Source organism: Crocodylus siamensis, chromosome 3 (assembly GCF_052110815.1).
Source record: "Crocodylus siamensis isolate JL-2025a chromosome 3, ASM5211081v1, whole genome shotgun sequence".
Lineage (NCBI taxonomy): Eukaryota > Metazoa > Chordata > Crocodylia > Crocodylidae > Crocodylus > Crocodylus siamensis.
Window position 1 is genome coordinate 136,938,126 of NC_143397.1, and position 25,163 is coordinate 136,963,288.

The 25,163-nt window shown below is 44.8% G+C and overlaps 1 protein-coding gene across 1 annotated transcript in view; it reads right to left on the bottom strand.

Moving 5' to 3' along the window:
- Window positions 1-4,280: 4,280 nt before the first annotated feature.
- Window positions 4,281-25,163, bottom strand: part of TNFRSF11A (TNF receptor superfamily member 11a) — a 43,150-nt gene continuing 22,267 nt past the window's right edge. Inside the window, exons 4-11 of the mRNA XM_090039309.1 lie at window positions 23,074-23,199; window positions 22,518-22,661; window positions 20,564-20,657; window positions 18,746-18,837; window positions 17,795-17,902; window positions 15,981-16,033; window positions 11,759-12,599; window positions 4,281-8,557 (exon numbers count right to left, since the gene is read on the bottom strand). Coding sequence (XP_089895435.1) covers window positions 8,145-8,557; window positions 11,759-12,599; window positions 15,981-16,033; window positions 17,795-17,902; window positions 18,746-18,837; window positions 20,564-20,657; window positions 22,518-22,661; window positions 23,074-23,199 — 1,871 coding nt within the window. The 3' untranslated portion in view covers window positions 4,281-8,144. The remainder of the gene's footprint in view (window positions 8,558-11,758; window positions 12,600-15,980; window positions 16,034-17,794; window positions 17,903-18,745; window positions 18,838-20,563; window positions 20,658-22,517; window positions 22,662-23,073; window positions 23,200-25,163) is intronic.

Sequence of the window (25,163 nt, forward strand, 5' to 3'; positions counted from 1 at the left end):
GAAATTGTTCTTTATATTTTCAAACTGCAGCAAGAGCTTTCTTGCTGTAGAAATGCCTGGAATAATAAATTGGAGATGAACAAATGTTTAAACCAAGAGTTCATAAGGAAGTGTCTACATCAGTTGTTCTCAACCTTCTGAGACTCAGGGCACCACTCAGAAAGTGCCAGCTCTTAGGGCATTTATACTCATAGATTTTTGTGCAGGGACATGTCAGTGATTCAGAGCATCGGAGCAGACTCAATTAGTTGAGTGAGCTGATGTGCATTGGGCTGCAGCGCATGCAGTTGTATAATCAGTGAAATGTGTGTCAGCGCGCAGAAAATGGTGGTGGTGCGATTTTGAACTAAAGCATCTCTGATGCATTTTAGTTCAAAAGCACGCCACTGCCATTTTCTCAGTGCTGATGCACATTTTGCCGCTTATACAGCTGCAAGTGTCACAGTGCCAGGCGCTTTTCAAAGCACCCGCTACTGTGGCACGTGTACAGATGCCCACAGTTTCCACTTGTTTTTTGACTACGCAAAAGTGATAGAACAATTCTGCTGCAAACTCAAGACCACAACAGGGCAGAATGGTTTTGACACTATGGATTCCTACTTAAAATCTCTGGGTTTATCTTGTGAATTATGTTTGTACACCTAACATTGAGTTGCACCCCATGGCACCCTTGAAAGGATCTGAAAGGCACTCCTGCCCGGGCCATGTCTATACCAGTGTGGAAGTTTGGTTCCTGGTGACAACTAGCAGTAGTGCTGCTGCTAGTTGTCCCCAGGGAATGCCTGTGTCCTGTGCCCTCTGGTGCATGGCAGGTTACCTGGGTGGGGTAGGGGAGGCTAGGGCCAGCACTGGGCTGGCCCCAGCAGACCTTACCTGGGGTCCTGGGGGCCTCCTGGGGCTGCAGCAGAGGTGATCCTGCCACTTGGAGCCTGGCCAGCAGCCACAGCATGGCTCTGGCTAGCCAGGCTCCAGTTTGGAACAACACGCAGTAACCCTGTGTGTGTCACGACACCTTTTTTTCTTTTCTTTTTTTTGTGTGTGGGGTTTTTTGACCCTGGGATATCCAGGGGTCAAAACCTCGCCCTCCCAAGCTGTTACCCTGCATCACAGAAAACAGCTGAATGTGTGGTATGTGGCACCACAGATGCATCTGCAGTGCCACATACTGCACAGCTGCACTCGTCTGGATGCGGCTCAGGGTGCTGAGGCACAATGGTTGAGAATCACTCGTCTGTACAGTACACTAAGTGGGAAAGGCTGTTTTTGCACACGGACGGAGGGGGTCGGGGGGGGAGGAGCACTTCAATTAGAGCAGCTCCAAGAGCACCTGGAGCATCTGTGTACCAGCATCCCCCTGCTTCAAAAAGGCAGCGGGGGTACTTTATCTAAAGCTCATCAAGCAAACTTTAGTTAAAGCAGCTCTGCCACCATTTTGAAGTGTGGGGATGCTGATACACGAGACAGAGACTGATTTGACAACAGCCAGTACTCAGCAACTTTCCCTTAGCACCTCACTATGGACTGAAGGGCCTGACTTTGAACACTGCCACATGAAAGCTGTGGCCTTTGTGAACTAACTTCTGGCTTGTCTCTTGAGTGGCTGCTTATGACCAATTTCACTTGAATTGAGTTTCAGCTTAAAAAAAAGTAAAATGATGTTGCGTTTTTAGTTGGGTTTCTTTTTGGGTGATGGTGGGATGGGGGTTGACAAAATAAAAACAACAAAAAAGCTGAAAAGATGTAGTTTGATTGCCAATAATGCAATCTATTTTGGGTTGCAGCCTTATTAAAATGTAGATAACATTTTGAAATAAAAAGCAAAAGTGTTTTGTTTTGAAAATGTCAAAACATTCTGGCTCTTTGAATTTTTTTTTTTGGCTGGAAGCACTTGCCAAATTTGTGCAGAACTTCAATACTTTCAGTCTTTTGAAATAGCAAGGACACCACTCTCTTTCCACCATTCACTTCCCAGAACGTCCCCTGATGAGCTATGGTTCAGTTATGGTCAACAATACACCAGTGGCTAGTTATCCAGTCAGACAAGAAGGAAAGGAAAGGATGTAATACAGTATATTAATACTCTCAAAGTAGGAAAGGGATAGAGCCAATTCTTTTTGTAAGAAAAAAATGTGCTTTATAGAGCAAAATGCATTTATTACCTCATTAAGAACAGCACCAGACAAAAAGAAGAAAAGAAATTCAAGACAGCCCTCCAGTGTGAAAAATCTTTTTAACTGGAGCTGGTGGGATCTAATTTAACCATTGAAGCCTCTTGGCAGGAATAATTGAAATACTTTCACCCAATTAACAGACTGATTTTACAGAGGTGCTGTGTACCTGCAGCTGAAGTCTATGGGAAATGTTGGTGCTTGGTACTTCAGGGGAAATACAAACCAAATAATACTGCACAGACGTTTCCCTTGAGGATCTTGTTTCCAGGCTGGGAGTGATACACAGTGCAGTGCTGATTGTGGCTCACCCTGTAACAGCTTTTCAGCACAATCAGCAAAGCCCTTATGCTGACCTTTGTGATGGCCAGAACCAAAAAAATTAATAAGCAATAAATATGTACTTCTTGGAAGCATTTGGAACTTTTGTCTAATATGAAGCTTGTATTTTTGTAACCTGCAAATGTAACTTGTAAGTGTTTGTGGAACTGACTAGGCCCCAAAGACAAAGCTATCGCTGTGAAATTAGCTGACCTAATAGTTCTCTCTCACTCAGAATTTAGCCTTGATGATGGTAAAAACTGGATTCAACTGCCCAGCTTATCCAGTACATTTCAAGGAAGGACATCTAAAAAAAGCAGTCAGAGAGTTTTGAAGGGGCTGGATTTAGGCAGGGTAATGTTAATTTTAAACCTAAAGATGTTGTGTTGCAATTTGCTCATTAGATAAACCTAAGCTTGGGCAGTAACTTATTATAATAATTTCTAACACCTTTTAACCCCATAGGATAACAGCTATAAAGCAATATTATGAATAGCTATATAACTAAAAAATTAGCATAATTAAAATATAAAAAAACCACACGTCATAGTAACCCTCGGGAAGGACAGAACAGAAGGGTCATTCCTGTCCCATACTCCACGAGTATCTCTTACTCCCTGTGAGAGCGAGGACCAGATCCTGAATGAGGGGCTTCCACCGGTATCCTTCGGGCAGCCCAGTTCAGAGACATCTGACTTCGCTGATTCAACTTGACGTGCATCTTCTAACCGAGAGACTATCGATAAATTACTAACCAAGTGAAAACTCTTGGTTAATTTCTTTATCTGCTTTATCATCACTGTCAGTTTTAATCTGTATTGTTATGTTGTCTGCTTATTAGCTTAACCTTTTTATTAACTATTATATATGCAAACTATATCTTTTGTTGTCATAAGTAAAATTCATTCCTTTTTGTAAGTAAAACTTGTAATTTCTTTCCTTTCCAACATCACCTTCTTGATCCCGAACCAAAAAGCCCATTTGCTAATAAAGTTGCAGTGCTCAGTCAGTCTGCAACTAAATTGATATACTCACAGTGCCCAGCTGGCCTGTGACAGCTGATGGACTCAGAAGTAACTCTGTTTATTATAGGACAACCTTGTTATATAAGAAACATCATTATATAACAAGGACATGCTTTTAACAATCCCAAGAGCAGGAGACAACTGTTTTCATTATTACAATACAGCAAGTTGACTAACCCTGTGATAGCAAACTCCCTCTTTTAATGAGCTTCTCTCCCTGTCCTTGGGGGTTCATAATAATGAGGTTGTACTGTCCCTTTGGCTGAAGCTTAGTTTGTCTGGCAGGAACCTTGGAAGGAGGGACAGAGGTGCGGTAATCAAGGCTGGATCTGTGGGAGTGGTCTGGCATTGCTTGGAAAATCTCAGACAGCTCAGCAGAATGCCCTACTCATTTTTTGGTGACCCTGTTCATAGCATTCCCTAGACAAGGGCAAGTTAATTATCCTTATTAATCATATTTTCTTTTCTAAACAGGAAACATGGAAGGAACAAGCTGTGCCTTTCTCACAATTAATGGTTTAAACTTAGGGTTTCTTTTTCTCTTACCAACTGTTGAGGGGTGGCAAGCAACCTACTCTTTCCACAAAGTTCCTTGGGCAGCATTTTCATTTGGAGAACCTCAAAGCATTTTAAAAATTTTACACAGGACTGGGCCACCGAGTCCAGCCTCTGGAAACCTTTACCCATAACTGCAAGGAACAATATCAAAACCACAGACCTTCAAACAGTCACACAAGGCAGGTAAGTGGCATCACCCTTATTTTTCAGATACTTAAATACAGCACCAGAAGACATGCTTCAAGTCAACAATAAATCCATGACAGAAAGGGGAATAAAATACAAACCTCCTACCTCTTTGTTCCCTGTTCTGATTATCACACTGTACAGGGCAACTTTGTCTCCATTAGACATGAGATAGGAAAAGGATATTGCTACTTTTAAAAGATAAAGGGATATGGTGTGTAATACAGTTTCTGCAGGGATCTACAGCACCCAAATGCATGAGGCCTGTATCAGTACTTAGAGAGTCTACACTTGGCATTTCACTTGTTTTATCACTCATGCCATGCTGGATGCTCCTCCCAGGAGGACTACCGGGAGATGTCACAGGCTATTGTAGTGACAGTAAATTCATAGATGTTAGGGTTGGATTCTTATAGGTACAGATGAAAACAACAACTTTTAAAGTTAGGTGCTACAGATAGATGCGCCACCCAAGCTGTGATCATCACTCTCATATAACCCTGAGCTGCAGACAGATTGTTAATGAATTGAGCTCTAGAAAAATGGAAAAGTTAAGATTTATATCCATGTCTTCCCTTCAAAAAAAAATTACAGACTCATCCACCTGTTGATATAAAGCACTAGCAGGACACCCACTTTCATGGTTGTGGGACAGGGAGACAGTGGACACTGAACTGCTCAGATGATCTAAATATACAAGTTTCTTATAATGAATTCTCTGTGTAATTGAATAAACCTCTCATTTTAACTCAAAGAAAGCTTTAGGAGTTTATTATCATTGGTTTATTATTATTGGTATTACGATAGCAGCCCGAGCACCAAGATGGAGGCTCATTCTGTTAAGCCTCATGGTACAAACACATTAAAAGACAGTCCTTGCCCCAGAGAGCTTACAAATTAAATCAAAAAGATGCAGACATTTCTTCTGGGCCAGTGAGACTGAGCAGCCAGGTATGGGACCTACACAGCACAACAGGGCAATGCCCATGGATTGACAACTTCACTTTGGGGTCAGCCAGGGACAAGGAAAAGTATGGTTACATTTCCAACACTGGAATCATCATCATGCCTGTGCTGACATGCTCCTTCTTTTGTCCTCATTTTTAGATCCCTTTCCAAGCTTTGTTCCACAAGGATCCCAGGATTCTGTGGATAAAATTGTAGCCTCACCGAACTCAGTGGGACATGGACTCCCAGTGATTCTGATGGTGCCATGATTTCATCCCATCTATCCGTAGCCCTTATTAGGCTGTAAAGCAGCCATTTTATCAAGTGTTGCATGGAGAAGGAGCTCTGCTCTGCTTCTCCTCAACAAAAATATCAACCAGTCCAGCCTCTGTGCCCTAGAAGTCTCCCCTAAGAAGAAGAGAGCTGAAAAAATGTGCAAACTCAGAAAGACCACAAAACGACAGAAAGCTTTTGGCACTTGGATTCCTATTTGAAATCTTTGGGTTTGTCTTGTGACTCGTGTGTAGGTGTTTGCACACCTGAAAGTGCCAATACTGAGTGGCGTCCCACAGCACCCTTAAAAGGACCTCATAGCACTCTGGTTGAGAATCAGTACTCTAGTGGCTAGCTCATGTAGGGCCTAGACAAACATGCACTTGGATGGAGCAGAATTAAAGCTGGAGCTCTTTTGCTACATTTGTATTGCTCTCAACTTGTGCACATGTAAGTGCTAGAAGTAACAGCTGCTGGAAGCTACTAAGCAGCAGCTCTCTCCCCTTTTGAAACTGCTTCAAATATACATTTGTCTGTGCCCAGAGAGGTTAATGATGCTCAGGGTCTTGGGGTCTGATCCAAAACCCACTTGCATAACTTGGAGTCTCTCCATTGTCTTCAGGAGCCTTTGAATCCAGGGCTTTTTAACTCAAGCAGCAAAGGCTCAACCTTTTAGTAGAGGTCCAGAGTTGAAACTTGGATTGGAGCTCAAATAGGGCCAGCTGCAGGGACACATCTATGCAGCTTAACTGCCCTGACTTCATTAACACAAGCGTCCACGGAAAATGGCAGGCCTGCTTGGGCAGACACAGGCCTGAGAAAGGTCCTGACATACACGGAACAGATTCATTTTGGTCACTGGAAGAGCAACTGGCTGCACCTTGTCTTAATTACAGTAGCATAACTGGTGGGGGAGCAAGTGGAGCACCTGCCCCGGGTACCAACTATGAGGGGGCACCAGGATCACCCCTGCTCGAAGTCTGCCATGGCAGTCCTGAACTGTCTCTGCCCGGCTGTAGGAACCCTGTTAGGGCAGTGCCGCACCAAGTGTGCATCAGGAGTGAGGAACAAGTGGAGTGAGTCAAGCCGGGGGCAAGAGGGGGCTCCTGGTCCGCACGAGGTCAGGACGGGGGTCCCCACCGAGCCGGCCTTCCTCCTCCACCGCAGTGTGCCCCCCCCTCCGCGGGGGGGGGGCTCGTTGTGGGGAGAGGCGTTCCTGCCCGGCTCGGGGGCCCCACCGATCCAACGAACACAAGAGAGGTTTAACAACCCCCAGGGAGGGCCGTGCTCCCACGCCCTGGGGGAACATTGCAGCCTCATGCCCAATATGTATGTATGGGGAAGGAGCAAACAGGGCACTGGCTCACAGGGAGCCAGGCCACAGGGCTGCTATAGCTGAAGAGCTGATGCTGCTGTACCCTGGGAAGGAAAGCCTTCCCTTCCCCCCTCACCCATGCCCACCTGCCCTTCCCCACCTCTTTCCCTAGTCTGTACTGGTATACTACAGTGGTAGTCCCCCACCCCAGCTACACCTTTGCTTAATTAAAAGAAAACCTTCCTGAAGAAGGGCCACTCCTAGGACTCAAGGAAGTAAAACGTGCTGGCCTCATGCCTGCTCCATGCACCTGCAGGAAATGCATCTACCTCACAGCTGGAGCTGTGCCCTGGACTTCTGGGATCTCAAGGAACAGGCCACCAAGAACCCCGACTCCCAGCTTAAAATCCCAAGGTCCTGATTCACGTGGAGTTATAGCAGTGATGCAGCAGTGCGTAGAAGCCAAGAGCTGTGCTGCTCTTCACGTAAAAGGCATCAGATATGCTCTAAGGCACACGTCTTCTGGTTGCCTGTTGCAAAGATCATACCTTTGCACTTCAGTTGGAGCAGAATACCTAAAAGCCAACACCCTGCTTGGCAGAGCTCCAGCGCTGACAGGCAACACAGCCTCAAGACCTAGAGCACTGATTTTGCTAGGAAAGGCTGAGGCCATGGCTGTCTTTAGTAGAGTGGGGTAGGTGCCAACTAATCCTGAATGCATGGGGCTGCCATCATGGCCAGCCCCTAAAGAGGCACAGGGGGAGAACAAGGCCCTGAAAAAGAGTTTGGCTTGATCTTTCCCTGTTTGGATGCCAGTCAGGGATAAAAAGATATAGGTCAGTGTTGACAGGCTGCTCTCAGAATATTAGTTATCCCTGTTCACACTGCAGAAGCACACAGCAGGCCTGAGGTCTCACTTGCCCGCACGCTAGGGCAGGTTGCCGGCCCCCCTCTGAGTACAGTTACCATTGACCCAATCGCCCTGCCACCCATCATCGTCTCTGCAAAGAAAAGGACTGAGAGTCTAGAACAGACAGTACAATTGCAAAGACGCTCCTGCAGCAACAGAACCACAGGCAGCTTTACACACTTAAGAGTCTGTCTCCACATGTACTTTCCACAGTGCCAGCGTCACAGGCACGTGCCCCAAGGCCTGTCCTTTCCACTGTATAAAGTTTCCAAGCGGTGCCAGGAATAGCGCAGGACCCAGAGCTGATGAGTGTGCCTCAGTCACCTGGACTATCAGCTGACAGCACAGCTGCACAGCCGTCCCTGGTGCTTGTGGGCTGCTCTTCAGTGTCCCTGGAGGAATGGTGTTCTCGCCAAACATGAGCGAGGCATTGATTCATGTCAGAGTAGCACTTTCTCTGAGCACTGCCCTGGTTGTCCCTCCTCTTGCACTGGCTGAGAGGCTCCCTTGGGGCAGCAGTTCCTGCCTTGGCAGTCTTGGCTCTCTTCTTGAGCCACAGGCCCTGGACACCTATGATATTCCCCAGTGCTGTTTAGTCCTCCATTTTCCACAGGGCAAGTTAGATTGATTTCAGCATACTTTTCTTTGTAATGCTGAGTGTTGCCAGCAAAAGTCTCGCAACGGTTCAGGTTTTCCTCTTGAACTGGGCTCCCCACATTCTCATTAGCTGCTCCAGTGGTGGTTGGTCCCTCCTGGGAGTTTTGACTAACATAGACAACAATTATATCACCTTTAAAATTCATTACTTGTCCACTTGAGATAAATGTAGAGTTACTGTTTCCAGTCACATTTCCTGGGGAGAGGAGGGAAAAAGCACATACATGTGATTAATATTTTCTCTCATGAGATGAACAGTTAGCTGAGTGAATTTGATCCAGTCTTGTAGTTTATTCTTCCTCCACGTTCCTTCCTCTTTGGTGCCAGGTGCATCAAAAGTAATCTTTTGGAACTCACTTATCATCATCTTCCCAGCACTAAGCCTGTCTTCCAAAAAAAATCTAGCTGAGATATAAGGACCCTTTTTCTCTTTCAAACTGAACTCCTGGAGATAAGACAGGAGATTTTTCCTACATATTCTCATCTCCCTGTTACCTTCAGCAAAGCCTTCCAAGTCTTAAATTTACTCTCAAGATTTGCAAAACAAGAATATACTGGAAAACGCTCCAAACATGACCTTTGTGGAAAATGTTATCTGCCTCTGCATGCATCTTAGATATTTATAGAATGGTAATTTTCCCCTCTTAGCAAACAATTGACATTATTATGCAGGCTATGCAATAAGTTTATTGAAATAAAGTTTGAAAGACCTGAATAAGTTGTCACCAGGCTGTTCACGTATGGATGTTAGCAGTGCTAGTATCCAATAACATGACCCTTACCTGTTATGCCCAAAGGTGATGAAGAATGTATGAAGTTTCACTCTATGGCTTAAATCTTGCAACTTGTTCCTTGTGACCACCTTTAATGAGACTTCATAGGGCACAAACTTCCACCTACGCTGAATACATCGTGGAACTGGGCCCTGTACCACGGCCTGCTAAGTGTACGAGGGGTTTGGCCATGACACAAATGTTTCAGTAAAGCCTAATCCTGCCTGTCCTTAACCTTAATAAGAGCAGGATTGAGCCTCATGAAATTAGAAGCATCACTGAAAAGAATAAAACTTTTCCAAGGTGAAACCCCCTTCCCCCTCCCCAAAAAACAAACTAAAGACAGGCTTTTAGCTTTACATTCTTAGCTGTCTCCAAGATGCATTGTTCCTACTGTAGTTTACTTAATGTGTTGTTATGGATGTGTCTCAGTGATTTTAGAAATTCAGCATGTTTTGCTGGCCTCCTTTCAACACTTAGAGATAAACAATTTTTATAACCCGTCACAGCAGTTATTCATTGCCATTGAAGGGAAACCAGCAAACAGAATCTGGTTAGCACATTTCTATCGTGTAGCTGAATGTGGTATGGGACTCTTAATTACTCATTCAAGGCACAGTCCGAGCTTTATTCCCAACAAAGAAACTAGTCAAAACTTCTCATTGAAATTTTGAATAATGGAAGGGGGGGGGAAAGCCATTTTAGTGACTTTTTTGTGCAAGCTTTCCATTTCTCAGCCTGCTTGCTTTCATAACTCTGACATGCCACAGCCTGCATGCACACTGATCTCAAGGGTTGGGTGCTCTGCCAAAATACAGTGTAAGCACTGGCAAAACATTATTTCTCGTGTGTTCCATATTTTCCATCCCAGCAGTTAGCAAGGTACAACACAGAAGGATTTGACTTGTTATGCGGATGCGATTCAGAACGGAACCGCCATTTAAGTACACAGTGATATTCCCACCAGAGCACGGTCATTCCAGGAACTGGAAAAAGATGAGCTCTGCGCATCTCAGTTTGGAGAAATATTTTATAATTCCTTACTACACCACTCCCACTCCCACAGCAGTCGGATTTAACTTCTGGGAAATCAGCAACAGTGTGTGCATGCTCAAGTTTCACCAGATGGCACTGTAGTATTTGAATGCACCTTAAGGTAACCATGTAGTTTAGAGCCACAAAGAACTGACACAGACTAAGTTGCACATACTTTCTAAACAGGTATTATTCAGAACCAACTGCTCTACATTGCACCCATTGTCCCTGCTGGCCCCCAATTTTTCCTGTTATCCTAGGACTTAAAAGGGGAAGCAGCATTCTGCCAGAGCCAAAACTGACGTGCTCTGCAGGCACACCTCTCAGATGTCAATCATTTTGGTCCCAAAGGTACCTAGTTCTGCACAAAAGCTGTGTCATCTCCCTCCTGTTGCAGAAAAGCATTGACATCAGAAATAAAGAATGAGGAGAATGAAGTGAAAGAAAACACCAATGCTCTAAGAATGATTCCTCCAGCATTTTCAAGTTCCCTCCATGAAGGATATTTTGGGGAAAGAAAGGGGGGTTCTGTAGCACATTTGGCTTCAGTAGTTCAAAGCTTCCAGGGTACCACTCTATGTTTATATAGATAACAGATTAATTATTATTAGTATCTGTGTTACAATAATACTTAAGAGACCCTAATCAAGGCCAAGAACGTGGTTTAAAAGCATTAAAAGTGGGCTCCTGTCCTGGATAAAAGACAGTTTAAGAAGGCTAATGACCTACAGAAGGGGAGGTGGTTGAACTATGTAGATATACAGGTTCAGTGTACAGTTTTTCTAAAATTAATTATAAATAGATTGAATAAACACTTGCCTTTTAAGTCACTGAACTGGTTGAGTGTTTACTGGCATGAGGACCAACATGGGTACTAATAAGAAAACTGAGGAATCAAAATGTTACGCACAACTTTCAGACAGGAATTTTTTTCTTATTCACTTTCCATAGTTTAAAAAAAAAAAAAATCTTATTCCTTACTGTGTTTTGGATGCATTCAATAAGCAGGCTCCAGAATTTTTACAGGAACTGGAGTGTGTCGGGGCGGAGACATTGCATCCGATTATCTGTGCAATTATTTCTTTCACGTGATTGTGACGTTAGTTGTGGTGTTTTACAGTAAAGAGAAAGCATCAGACACTGAAATATTGGCTCCTCTGTTTCCTCATTCAGTTATATTTCTGTTTACTTTAGAAACTGACAATTCTTATTGGAGGCAAAATGACACCGTGTTAGGAAACAGAAGTGAGATGAATTCATGTGGTTGTGCCACCGAATATTTCAATAACAGAGCTGTCTGTTTTCTGCAGTAGGGGCCAGAATTTGGAGTTTTCTGGGCTGGGCAGAGAATAATGACGGGCACCAGCATAAAATCTCACTGGGTACAGACTATTTCTAGAAATCACTAGAACACAAGGGTCTTTGGCTTTTTCCAATCAGCTGCTAGGCCAGTAAATGAAAAGACATCATTGGACTCTCACCTGTCCTTCCATCAAATTAGACCTTCTATGATGATTCAAAATAAAATAATACAGGGGATAATCCTACATGACCAGATGGAGCTCATGCCTACCAAAGAGGAGCCTTACCTGATGCAGGAGGGAGATCTGAGGTGTTACAATTAGCTCCCGAAGTACTCCTGTTGGTCTTCTGGTGCTTTGTGTCAGGACTGTCTGAGGAATCATCTTCAATGCTTTGATCACTTGGTAAAGTACTCTGACCAGCAGAGAGAAAGTCCAGGCCACAGGCACATTGTGGGTAAGGTCCATTTTCCGGAGAGGCCGTGGTGCTGCCTATTGCTGGACAATGGGGTTGCCTCCCCTTTCTGTGAGATTCTCTACATGAAACACCACACCTTTTGCAGCTGTACCCAGAGTCAGGGTTCATCCGGAAGTGATTTGAATCCTTGCTTTCTGTTTCCTTCACATGAGTGTACGTACAGTTGCAAGACTGCTGCAGACTTTTGTCTGAGGATGCATGGATGCAGTCTACTCCATATGAAGCATCAGAGCTATAACAACCTGCCAAGTCCACCATGCTCTCAGTTCCTGTGAAACACTGACTCAAGCTATCGTTCTCCCCCACCTCCAGTGGCCCTGAAAATGGTGATAGCGATTTGCTGTCAGACTGGCTCAATGAAGGGAAATAACCAGTGGCATGGGGAGCTCTATCTACATATTCATCCTCCATGGGACCCTGCCTGAAACTGTCATCTTTCAACTCGGTTACTAAAGACAAGGTTGTGTTCTCTCCAGATTCAGAGTGGATTGCGTCTGGGCTACCATTTCTACATAGAGCATGCCCATTTGGGCAACATGCATCTTCGGAACAAGAACTGTCAGCGTGAGCTAGCAAATACATTCCTTCCGAACGCTGAGGCCTAGTAGCATTTGCCATGTTTGGGTTCAGGCAGGGATCTTTGGGGGATTCCTAAATAAAAGAAAAGAAAACTTTATTAAACATCTCCTGAGAGCATTCTTTTTGCTAAAACACAGAAGAAATGACATTTACAAAAACTTAATCTTTATGTCACTGAAGTTCAGCAGCGCCATGGACATTTAAGACTTAAAGTGTAATTCTGCTCTTGTGAGAGACTATGGGGTGGAGGGGAGATGAGGAGGGGTGTCTTCTGGTTAACATCCAGTCAAACACACCTGGGCAAGTCTCTCTGAAGAACCCAGAGGCATTTTCAACTTTATGTCCACAGATCTTGCTGAGGGCACACTTGTGTTCCTGGAGATGATGTATGCGAAGGAAAGAATGAATCAAGCCAGCCTCAGGGAACGCAGACTTGGAGCTAGAGTTCCACCCCCCAACTTTTAAGCTAAACCTCTTTGACATGGAAAATGTTGGGAAAGAGAGAGAGAGAATAAACATAGGAGCATCTAGTGCCATTTTTAGAATAATTTTCCAGAGCAAAACTGCATTTTAAAGTAAAGGAGGTTTTCCTTAGGATAGCGGACTGTGTTGTAACCACTAGACCACCTATTGCCTTTCATTAGGTAGTCTAGTAATTGTTGAACAGTTAGTAAGAAATCTGTGACCACATGTCTCTGTACTGAGAAACAAGGAGAGCTGACTGGGGACTTTCTGAGGAAACATTTTTGCGTCAGAAAATGTTGATTCACTGGAATTAAAACTTCTTGCAAAAAACACACACATTAGTTTTGACCAAAAGAAGCTCTGTTGGGAAAGTTTCCTTAGATCAAGGATGGAATTTCTGGTACAGAAGGAAACTTCTTCCAGAGTAACTAAGACCCTAGGGTGCTGACAGATATGCCGGTCCCATTCGAACTCATGGAACTTCACATAATGTGCTAAGAGTTAAAGCAACTCCCGACCCAACACATGGTCAGCTGTTGGGGTGGGGGCGCGGGGAAGGAAATCAAGATTTACTTTGGAGACAATCTAGTGGAGGAACCTGCCTGTACCTCTCTTCCTTAGTCCTTCCCCACCCTCTCCCAGCTCTGGTGCTATCTGCAGGAAGGAGAAGGGTTGAGGGCAACCTGAGCTGGATGGGGCTAAGCAGGGGGCACAAAGTGCAGAGGAGGGGTGTCCAACCTGTCCCCTCCCATTCAATCCCCAATCTGGCCCTCCAGCTCAGGCCAGGCAAACCCCAGCCCAAAGGTCCTTCCTCCCTGCAGACAACACGGGGGGGGGGGGGGGGTGTTGGGCTGCATCAGCCCAAATCCAATCATTAGGGCTGCACAAAACAGTACCATTTTGTTTCAACTTCCATTTCACTGTTTCAAAGGGACAGTGTTTTGTTTTGCTGTTTCGAAGAATTGTTCCATTTTGTTTCGTTTCATCAAAACTGTTTCAGTGTTTTGACACATTTCAACATTTTGCTCATAGGCTATAATGGGAAATCACAAAAATAACTATAACTTTGTCATTTCTTGCCTGATTTGGATGAAAATTGCAGGAATGCTAGCCCCTTCTGAGGGCATGAAGCCTGACAAGATTCAACAAGATAGGTGCATTGCATTTTGTGAAATTGCACCTCAAGCTGTTCAAGCAAAAGTCATATTACTTGCTGGCAGCGGCAGCCTGCTGTCATCCTGCACGCAGATCAGGGGGCTGCTCCCCCTGGGAGGAATCTGGCACAACCCTACAGACCTCTAGGGGCTGCAGGCCCCCAGATCTGTGTGCGAGATGACAGCAGGCTACTGCTGTCATCTGGGGCCAGCACCAGCAATGGGTTTTTCCCAGTGCTCAGCATGGGCTGCGCTGGGCAGACATGGGTGCTGGTGCTGGCCCCAGCTGACAGCAGCAGTATGCTGACATCTGCCTGCTCCACAGCCAGTGAGTGTGGGGCTTTAAAAAAAGCCCCGCACTCACTGGCTCTGGCAGCAGTAATTGGGGCCTCTGAGGGCTAGTGGTAGAGCCCCCCTGTGCAGTGCAGGGCAGCAGGGTTTGCCCCCCCGCCTGGCATCCACATGGCAGCTGCCCCATTGTGTGGGTACAGAGTGGGTTGGCAGGGCACCATGTGCTGTCTCAGAGCTGGGGTAGCTCCACGTGTGAGCCAGAGCTCCTAGTTTGATTCCCCAGCTCTTCCTTGGGGGCGCAGCCCCCAGATCTGCATGCGGGGTCTCAGCAGGCTGCTGCTGCCAGCTGGGGAAACAGCCCAGAGCCACCACTATCCCCAGCTGGCAGTGGCAGCTTGCTGTCATCCTGCATCATCCAGGGGCCCGTGCCCCCCGGGAAGGGCTGGGGGAAACAATCAGAGAGCTGGGGGAAAGATCAGGCAGCTGGAGAATTGAACCAGGAAGTGGGGGGATGTTCAGGGACCTGACCTTTCCCCAGCCCCCGGTTTGATACCCCAGCTCTCTGTTCATTCCCTCAGTTCTTCCTGGGGGGCACGGGCCCTTGGATCTGCACACCAGGTTTCAGCAGGCTGGGGCCAGCGGCAGCACTGCAGTCTGCCCCAGCCTGCAGCAGCAGACTGCTGAAACCCCATGCGCAGATCAGGGGCCCGCACCCCCTGGGAAGAGCTGGGGAAGCAATCAGAGAACTGAGGAATTGAACTGGGGGCTAGCAAATCGAACTGGGAGTTAGATATCAATATCAGAGCTGTCCTTTCCCCCCTCTTCCCCCTTCCTCTCCTAAGTTTTTGTTTAGCTGCAAGCAAGCCCGGCTTCAAAATGTTTTGAGTGCCCTAATTTTGTTTTAAAGCTGTTTCAGAAACCATTTGTTTCATTTTGATGTCACTGTTTTGAGATCAAAACACATCGAAACAGCCTCAAAGTGAAACATCCGTTAAAATTTTGCACAGCCCTACAACAATCATGCTGACAGGCTGACTGTAGGGAACACAAGTTCCCTAAGGTACTCCACTTTGAAGCAACTTCATTTGAACCCTCATTAGATATGGGCTGATTTGTCATGCAATCAACCACTTTTAAAGCGCTGTGCAGCCATACACATGCATCATGGCTCAGCTGTAGAGCATTTTCAGAAGGGCTGATTGCACAACAAATGTCACTTCTGTCCATGTCTCTAGTGATTATGGCATTCACATAGGATAAGAAACCCAAAATCATGTCCCTGCTCTGACTCTCTCTCACATCGATACCCACTAGACTATTGGCTCTTTTGGAGTAAGATTCCTTCTTTTTTTTTTTTTTTTAATTTTTGAGAGAGAGAGAGCGCGTAACATGGTATCATTTCTTACTAGAATAGAAAGAAACAGCAAGACCCCAGAACTGTTTGGTGAAATAGAAATCTTGTTTCCAGGACAACTGCAGTGTTAAGTTTGTTATAGGATCCAGGAAAGGAATTAGGAAAGCATAAAAACAATAAAAAAATTACCTTTTTCCCTTTAATTTGCCTGCATAGTTGATTTGCCCAGTGCTGTAGATCTGCTGTAGGGAAAACGAAAGAGCCTTTTAAGCACCATAGCTACATTCTTAGGTTAAGCACAGATCAAACAATATGCAGTTATTCATCGTCCACCATGTTATATGAAAACTAAGCAGTCACGATTGTTTTTATTGACTTTGCTCAAGTGTCCAAGTGACGGCCGGGCTGGGGATTCATGGTAACTGGAATGGGATGTATTCTTCCGGAACAAATGTCTTGTGAGTTCTAAAATAGAATGTGGTTAAGCTGTGTTCCACATCAACCAGGGCCTCAGTCCTGGTCACATGTCACCAGGCTATGACTGGCCCAATACTGACCCAGTTATAATGGTACAGTTGGTTAGTCTATTTCAAGAGATGTCACATGAATGACCCAAAGAAATTCGCAAAAAGGAATGAGGAGACTGGGGGAGGGAGGGCTAGGAAATCTCAGACAAAAGCCATGGGATAGCAGGTTAAAACATGGCACACTCCATTTAATCAGGACGTACCTAATTGGGAAACCTGATTAATCAGAACATCTTCCAAGGAAAAGGCTTGCACTAAATGATGCTTTTATTACAGCAGTCGCTATTTAATGGGAAGAGAGACTCTAGTTTAAGGGGATACCTTCAAGGCAATTTTGTGCTGCTTCAGTCTTGCATATGTTTTTAATCTCAAGCCAGTTTTCTGTCTATCTGAATGTGCATCAGGTATTTAGCCACTGCCTCTTCTGTGCTGTTAGTTCAGTTCCCCAGCAAATATTTAATATTCACGCTGATGCACAGATTGGCTCCTCCCAGTTCCATGGGTTTCTGTGACTACACAGATTCTATTTGGAAGTGCTACTATTAAAAGGGTCAGTCTGGAATGTCTTAAAAGGGATTAAAGACCTTTCATAAGAGGCTGTTGCGCTATGAAAATCCACATTAAAAGGTTAATCTAGTAACCTGCCTTGAAAACGTTTGATTTGCTAAGAGAGGGTTACCAGATTTCTTTCTGCCCATCCAAAGAATCCTGGATTTAGCACAACAACAATTAGCAAGGTATTGCTGGGCTATTTCTGCAATGCTGTTGAATATTTCAGGTAAAACTTAGCAGAAAGGAATGGTGCATGCACACATGCAAGCATACAAAAATTCCAGCAGGAGACTGGAGGGAAGGAAAGGGGAAGGGAGGTGGGAGCTGAGAAAATGTAAGGGGAAAAAAGGAAAAGTATGAGATTTTCAAATCCAGGTTGAAGGCAAAACAAAGGGAACAACAGTTTGCCCAAATCTATTCTAGCCCCAAGCTTAAAATGAGTTTCAGCAATTGCTGCAGCACTTCCCTTGTGTTCATATTTAATGTCATCAGCAATAAATATAGATTTATTGTTTCTGGGCTACTATGGAAATATTGGGCCAAAACATTGGTTCTAGTTCCAGCAACAGCCTTGCTCACATTCTCAGACATGACTGCAGCGTATTGAAGATGTCATTTTGACAAAGGTATCGTGTCACTGGCTCTGTCTTCCTCATATCGAAGGACTGCTGCTGCTTCTGACAGTGTTCCTGGCTGATGTGACAAGGTGTCACAGTGATTTGCACTGATATCCTGCATCAGACATCAGCAACAAGACTAATACGTTTAGAAAAGAACCTGCAGTCCTGCTTTGCACTAGGTACAATATATCAGCGTCTGACTTTTTTACCCTGATGATTATCGCTAGTCGAAACAGCTGACACAGTCAATAGAGATGCAAGCTTCACACAGATGAATTCCCATAAATTGTTAGCTACAACGTACCTGTCAGTGCCTTCCCTTTATTTTTGTAGTAGACAATAAGGATAATGATGCCAATTAATGCCACAAGAACTGGTACAACAATCAATACATAAAAGATCTTGTTTGTGTCTGGAAAATTTAAAAAAAAAGGAGATAAATATGCAGCAGCAATACACTCCTTATTTACTTTTCTTACTTGGCAAGCAATAAGATTGTTCTTCCATGGTTTGTTCTACAATTTCCACAATAGCCCCACAAGCTTTCTAAAAAAGCAGGTTATGGAACAAGGAGCTTTATTAAACCCACCCTTACCAAAGCCATCTGAAAAAGAACCACTGAAGGAAGCACAAAACAGGCATGTTCACATTTTGCTAAACTGAATGGTTCACTCAGAATGCTGGGAGCCTAGGAGCTATGCTTGATTTACCTACAAAAGATACAAACTTGTAGTTCATGAAGAGTACAGGCCCTGACATGCAGAACTTGGCCTTCAGCTTGGATCGTGGCGGATCATCACACGCTGAGACATGTAGCGCTCTGGGCAGCCCATCCATGTTAAAGATTAAAAAAAGGGACAATGGGGCTCGCTGTCAAGTGCTGTAGGCTGCCTTTAGCCAACTACATCCCCCTCTCTACCAGAGGTGCATGGAGAGGAGTCAGTAGCTGTTTTATTGTTAAAATGTCAGTGCTGAAACCATGATGAGAGTTAGAAGGCATTATAATAATTTTGTTTGGTGTGTGATTTCAATACAAGGCAGAAAGTCGTACACAAGACAGAGACCATAGCTATACTTTTTCACAAGCAGCTGCAATTCAAAATGGCTTAAAACAAGCTTTACTATCAAAGCATTGTGAGCGGGATCTTCAGAATAGCTCAATAGACCCCCTTAAGAGGATACAGAAGGCTGAGCCCCTTTAGGAGATTCTACAGACACTTTCTGATGGATAATTCTGTGTAGTGAAATATAGCACCTTCTGGCTGGTTGGGCCTCTTAAACGCCTCACACACTGCATCTGAATGCGTGGTCCCTGGAACTTGGACTGCAATGCCCAGAGCCGTGCAGCTACAAAAATAAAGACAAAGATGATGGATCATCACACATTGCAAGCCCCATACATCTTAAGGGTACAGACGGATGTAAAGTTTAACATGCATCAAAGTGTAACAGGGTTCAAAGACTGTCAAAAAGAAATGGAGCATTTCAGTCACAGAAACATATAACCCCTGGTGCACCCTTCCCCCATTGTGCTTTAGAATTGCCATGGTGGTAAGCAGCAGCCATACTCTCCACCCTCCCAGGAACCTCCTGGGGTTTCTGGGTCCTGTGCCTCTACTCCTCACCTGCCTAATGGGCAAATGTGCCGGAGAGGATGAGCACTCCCCTTACCCTGGCTACTGCAGGCAGCTCCTGGCACACTGGCACTGGGAACCAAACATACAGGGAGATCACAGGGTGCCAGAATGTGGGAAGCCATGGGGGAAGAGGGAAAGGGGAAAGAGCGCTGGATTGCGAGATGCCTGATGAACCAACCCGCTTAATACACATAACCTTGAACAAACCAGTGTAACATAGTATCTGTTCCCTCCAGGTTCATTTTTATTATGCTTCAGCTACTTTTGGATCATTTAATCAGGTATCTCTGCCTGTATGCTCACCTTCCAAAATGTTTCAAAGGTGCTTCAAAGCTATATGAAACATTTCAAATGTTATATCTGTCCACAGTCCAACACTTCCCATTATAAAAAGATGCTTACAACCTTTAAATTCAGAAAGCATGTGAACACCTCTCATTTTCAGTATGTCTTTTGGGTGCCTATAGACATGCCCATTCACGTACTAATTAGAATGCTAGTCTTTAATTAATTGAGTCTACTCCACATTCGAATTTGAATGCTCCAGCGTTGCTTCACTGTTGCGTGTTTCAAGCCCCTGTGCCTTTCAAAATGGCTACAGGGGTGCTTTATCTAAATCTTGTTGAATGAGCTTTAGTTAAAGCATACCATGGCCATTTTGAAACACACAGGGGCTTAATACATGTGACTGTGAGCCATTTTAATTAGAGCGGCTGTCCGGAAACTGCTCCAATTAACACCCCCCTCCTCCAAGCATGTGTATAGGCAACTTTTAAGTTTAGCATGGAGAAAGCCCTTGAGCTAGATGTGCATTTTCATCTCATCAAGTTCCGCTCAAGTTTGTTGAAGTGTTAAATATGTTGCTTCTTTTTTCTTATTTGTGCACCTCAAGGGGGTTCTGTCAGCCTGCCCAGAACACAACCCTTCTAAAGACCCAGGGCCTTTCTCCCAACAATGGATGACTGCACTGGGAAGTGTAGGGGCAGCTCTAGTGGTCAGGAATGAGGGAAAGCCCTGCTGGACTTCCACTTTTGACTCCTTCACTTCCCCAGCCCCTCACCCCCCAGACTTAGCACAGCGCTCCAGTATCCAGACTCAAGGCCCTGCTCCAAAGTTAACTGCAATCAATGGGAGCTTTTCCATTGATTCCAATGGGCTTGTTATACTGCAGATAAATGGCCCATGAGCCATAGAATAAGATTTAACTCAACAGTTCTTTACTACAATTCCTTCCACTTGCTTTTCTCTAGCAAAGCTCATTCCCACACTTTAGAATCTCTGGCATAAAAAATATGGCTACTGATCGTAGGGACACCAGCTAAGTAGCTCATTGAATGTGCCACAATCGCCCTGATGTTCTTCAGCCTTCCATTATTGCTCAAGTTTCTTGAAGTCTTGCAACTCCCATGATTATACTGTAAGGAGAATGTGCTTACTTGGTCCAGGACTTACACCCCTCGGTGGGTGAAGAGACAGCCGAGTAGTACCCTGGAAGGCATGGCTTACATACGGTATCCTTGTCTTGCTGGACTGTGGTAAAGGAAACAAAAAGATTTTAGCCTCTGAAATTTCACCTCAGATTTGGAAAAGATAAATTTGCTGAGGAGAGTGACCGGAGGTGGGGGTGGGGGTTTCTCTCTTTAAAAAAACAAAACAAAAAAAACTTCCCTAGAACTGAGGAAATTGCACTGGAAGAAGTAACAAGAAGTAAAATCTGGGCAAAGAGTTGTGCCAAATGAAGTGCCTCTTCATATGGGGAAAATGAAAAACATTCAGAACTTGGAAAAACAACTCTGGAATTGATGGTGAAACAATGCACTGCTGAGAATGCCACTCTAATTACCATCCACATACTACTGCAGCTACCTTAACTATGCTATTAAGTTGTATGACTACTGTGATCTATCAGCACCTGATGAAGTCAACTCTGGCTCACAAAAGCTTATATATCTCTGCTTTAGTTAGTGTATAAGGTGCATCTCTATTCTGCCTGACTTTAGATGAACACTGTTACAAAAATGCAGCCATTACAGTAATGAACATAGTACCAGCTAGACCAGAGGAGAATTTCCTTAGTTGATGGCACTGAATTCTGTGCAGTTTCTGTGTTATGCCCTGTATTCCTCTTCTACCAGCATTTATTATTAGCTCAAGGTTATTCCCCTTCTAATTTCCCTGTGCAAAGTTCTTTGTTTAGCCTTAAATTCACTCTCACTTACTGTAAAGACAGAGGTGAATTATCTGTAACATTTGTAGCAAAACCCTGGAGCTGCTTGAGTTGTAACACACACCACATATGCATACTGAAACTTTTCAAAAGGTGTTCATCACTTTTTAACCACTTGTAGTGTCTTGAAATTGAATGTAGGGAGGTCTGTATCATTCAACACAACCTACTTCCTGAGACCTCACTGAATTCATGCTTAAAGCCACTTGTGCAGACAGAAGTTACATTTGTTGCATGAGCGGGCCCTTGAAAGCACTCCAAAGCCATATCCTAACAAAAGTGAACAGCTGCAGAGTGTTTTAAAATTCCCCAATGGCATGACAAATTAATCCTAATTATATGAGGGTTCAATTGAAGGCACTCCAAAGCAGAGCACTTTCATTAACTTCTGTCTGATCAGGCAGCTGGGCTGATGCAGCTCAGCGCTACCCCCAGTGTTGTGTGTCTGATAGGAGGGAGTTTGGGTTGGGGCTTGCCCAGCCTGTGCTAGAAGGAGGGGCAGGTGGATTGGAGTCCCCTGAGGCAGGGGGACTCTATTCCACCTGCTCCCACTCCAGTGTAGGCTGGGCAAACCCCAGCCTAAGCTCCCTTCCCTCCCTGCTCCCATCCTGCAGACAGCACTGGAGCTGGGGGGAGGGAGACAGGGCTAGAAGAGAGAAACTGAAGACACATAGCTGTTTGGCTGGATCAGATCCAAATTGGAGCATGATTCCCCCCCCCCCCAACCCAACAGGAAATGTATTTGGGGTCAGGAGGGTCAGTTTAACTAATGGTGTTTTCTGAGAAGTGCCATGATTTAGACTGGGGAGCTGCACATTTGTCAGCACACACGTGCAATGTTTATTCCAAATCAAATATTGTTTAAACTGGGAGTGCAGCAAAGTCTCCCAGTGCTATTTCAATTCTGAAAATCTTGCAAGCTTCACTTCACCTAAGAATTTAATTACAATGAGAATTCCCAAGCTCCTTCCTGTCCAAAGTAGCATGCAAACTGTAAACACAGTGAGACACTTAGTAAACTTATCAACTCACTTTTCTGTTCAACGGGACCCCCCAAACCACTCTTCTCTTAAAAGGCTGGAAATTATTTTGTACCAGTTGTGTTCCATCTCCTGAAGTGATCTGGAGATTCCCCTATAGGACCATCCATCCTTATCTCTTACCAGGATGCTCAACTCCAAACCCTGGAGCGCATATTGTATTTCGTTTGCAGCCATCCCATGCATCATCCCAGTGGTATCCTGCATGGCATGCACATTGCCGTTGGAATGTCCTGTTTCCTGGATTCACTTCTTCTAAACCTTTCCCTAAATGACAGAGCAGATAGAAGTAAAAATTGTTCAACTGGCTGTGGATTTTTAACTGCACTCCTTATACTTCTTCAATGCCTAGTGCAAAATAATTATTCTGTGGGAGCTGTATCATCCTTTGAAAAGCTCTGGAGATATTGGCAGGGACAAAGCTCCTCACTGTGCCAACTCAAAGTGGCATCTTTGCTAGGAGCCTAAAGGTGCTTGAATTGGGGGGCTGAGATGCCCATACCTTGTGGTGGGCAGAGACATCTCTACATGCCAGCCCCCACAGCAAATAGCAGTGGAAATGAATCTACTAGTGGTGGTATAAGAGGTGTTTCAAAGGAACCAAAGCTCCTTTTTTCCATCCCCATAGGGGATCAATTTGCATTAAAAGATTCACGATGCCTCTGTATGAACAACTCACCTTTATCACATATTTTATGAAGTAAACATTTGTCCTCCTCATTCCAGGTGTCCATATACTCATTTGGACCACAAGGCTGGCATGCTGTCTCAGAAGTGGCAGTGCATTTAGCAGACATAAACTTTCCTGAGGAGAGGAGGAAAAAAGTTAAACCACTTACTAGTCAGTGAAGGGTCTCTAAAGAATACAGACCACGCTACACTATTGGAATTAACATTCAAACTGGGAAAGTTATTATTCCAAATTCCTCACCAAGTCTCAACTTAGTGTAGTACTTAAACACCAGAATAACTTTCCCTGTCCTTTGTATTACTTATCCTTTTCCCTATCCTTCCTATTTAAATTACTTGGTTCCTTTCTACAGCATTTAGTACCCCTACTCCATGCAAGTCCATTCACAGCACCTGGTTAAGATCTGTTTGGGTTTTCAGTTAACAGTTGACAGAGCAGATAATTTTCATCATATCTTGCCTCTATTGCCAGTAATGATATTAGGGTCTGCCTTTTGTATCATTTGGCCTAATGACAGAGTACAGGGAGTACATCTCTGTGTGTGTAAGTTGTGCAACCTGTTATAAGTCTCAGTGCACCGTTAAGCAGTGTTGAGCTTTTTAGTGTGACAACTTCTGGACCATAAAGGCATAGAGTGTTCTGCTGGGGCATATACCATTGCAAGTGCAGGAGCTCTGAGCACTTTAAAATTGGCACCCTATGTTGTGCTGGCTAAACAATCTTAAGGCACCTACTTGTGCAGAGACTTTACTGATGACCTTCTGAATGTGAAGTTTCTATGTGAGGGAACACTTTAATGCAACTCCTAGGTAGGTTGGGGTATGCTCATGGGGAAGGATGTGGTTGCCTATTCAGCATGCTTTTGACTTAACAATTGTCCAGGTGGAAGAATGAAGATACCAATTTATTGATGCTCAACTTTAAGCACCACTTGTGGAGATGGTCAGTGATGAGTTTCATATCAGCATGTAGTGTCTTTTCCAGTTCTGTCATGTTTATTCCTTGGTCTACTATGGCAACATCATCGGTGTACACGTATCACTTAAACCTTGTGTGCAGTAAGTCTGAGGTATATACTAGGGCTGTGCAGAGCAGGTAATATTCGATTCAACAGCAATGTCAAATATTAAACCGGGTCCCACTTCGATTTGCCATCTGCTTTGAGTCAAAGCAGGTCCGCTCTGACTCGAGGTCGAAGCTCAGTCGAATATTCGAGCTGCTTCGACTTCCCCATAGGCTATAATGGGGAAGGTCGAAGCAGGCTATAACTTTGGCATTTCTTGTCTGATCTTGATGAAACTTGCAGAAATGATAGCTCCTAAGGCGCTCACAAAGCATGCCATGTTTCAACAAGATAGGTTTAGAGGGTGCAGGGAAACTGCACCCCAAATTCTTGAGAGCAAACTGCCTGTGACTTCTGTGTGGAAAGCCACAGGGAGCTGAAAACTGCAGGCTTGCTTGCCCCTGAGGAGCCCACAAAGCCTGCTAACTTTCACGGTGATAGGTGCAGGGGTTTGGGGGAAACTGCACCTTAGGCTGCTGACAGACAAAACTCATGCTCCAGACAGAGTGAGGAGGGCGGCATTTGCTCCGTCTGCACCTGGAGCTCGGGGAGCCCCAGCAGCAGGAGGTTCACCTTGAGGAACACCAGCTGCTCCACCAAACCAGGATCCAAGCCAGTGCGGTGGGGTGTCACAACATCCGCAGCCATGCTGAACACCCTCTCGCTTGGCACACTGGTCGGTGGACAGGACAGGTATTCTTGGGCAACTGTGGCCAGATCTGGCCACGTTGGGCTGCGGGTTGCCCAGTAGGCCAAGGGGTCACAGTCCAGGGGCTCCACAGGCTCGGCAAGATAGGCAGACACCACGGTGTGAGGGCTGTCTGCCTGATCCTGGAGTCTGGTGGGTCTGGACCCCCTAATGTTTGCCATGGCCTGCAGGGGGCTGGACTCGATGATCTCCTGAGGTCCCTTCCAGCCCTGATGTCTATGAAATCTATTAAATTAACCCTATCCAATATAAGCATAAATTAATATGAAAAGAAGTTATAAAATAAAAGCAGCAAGTTCTCAGAAA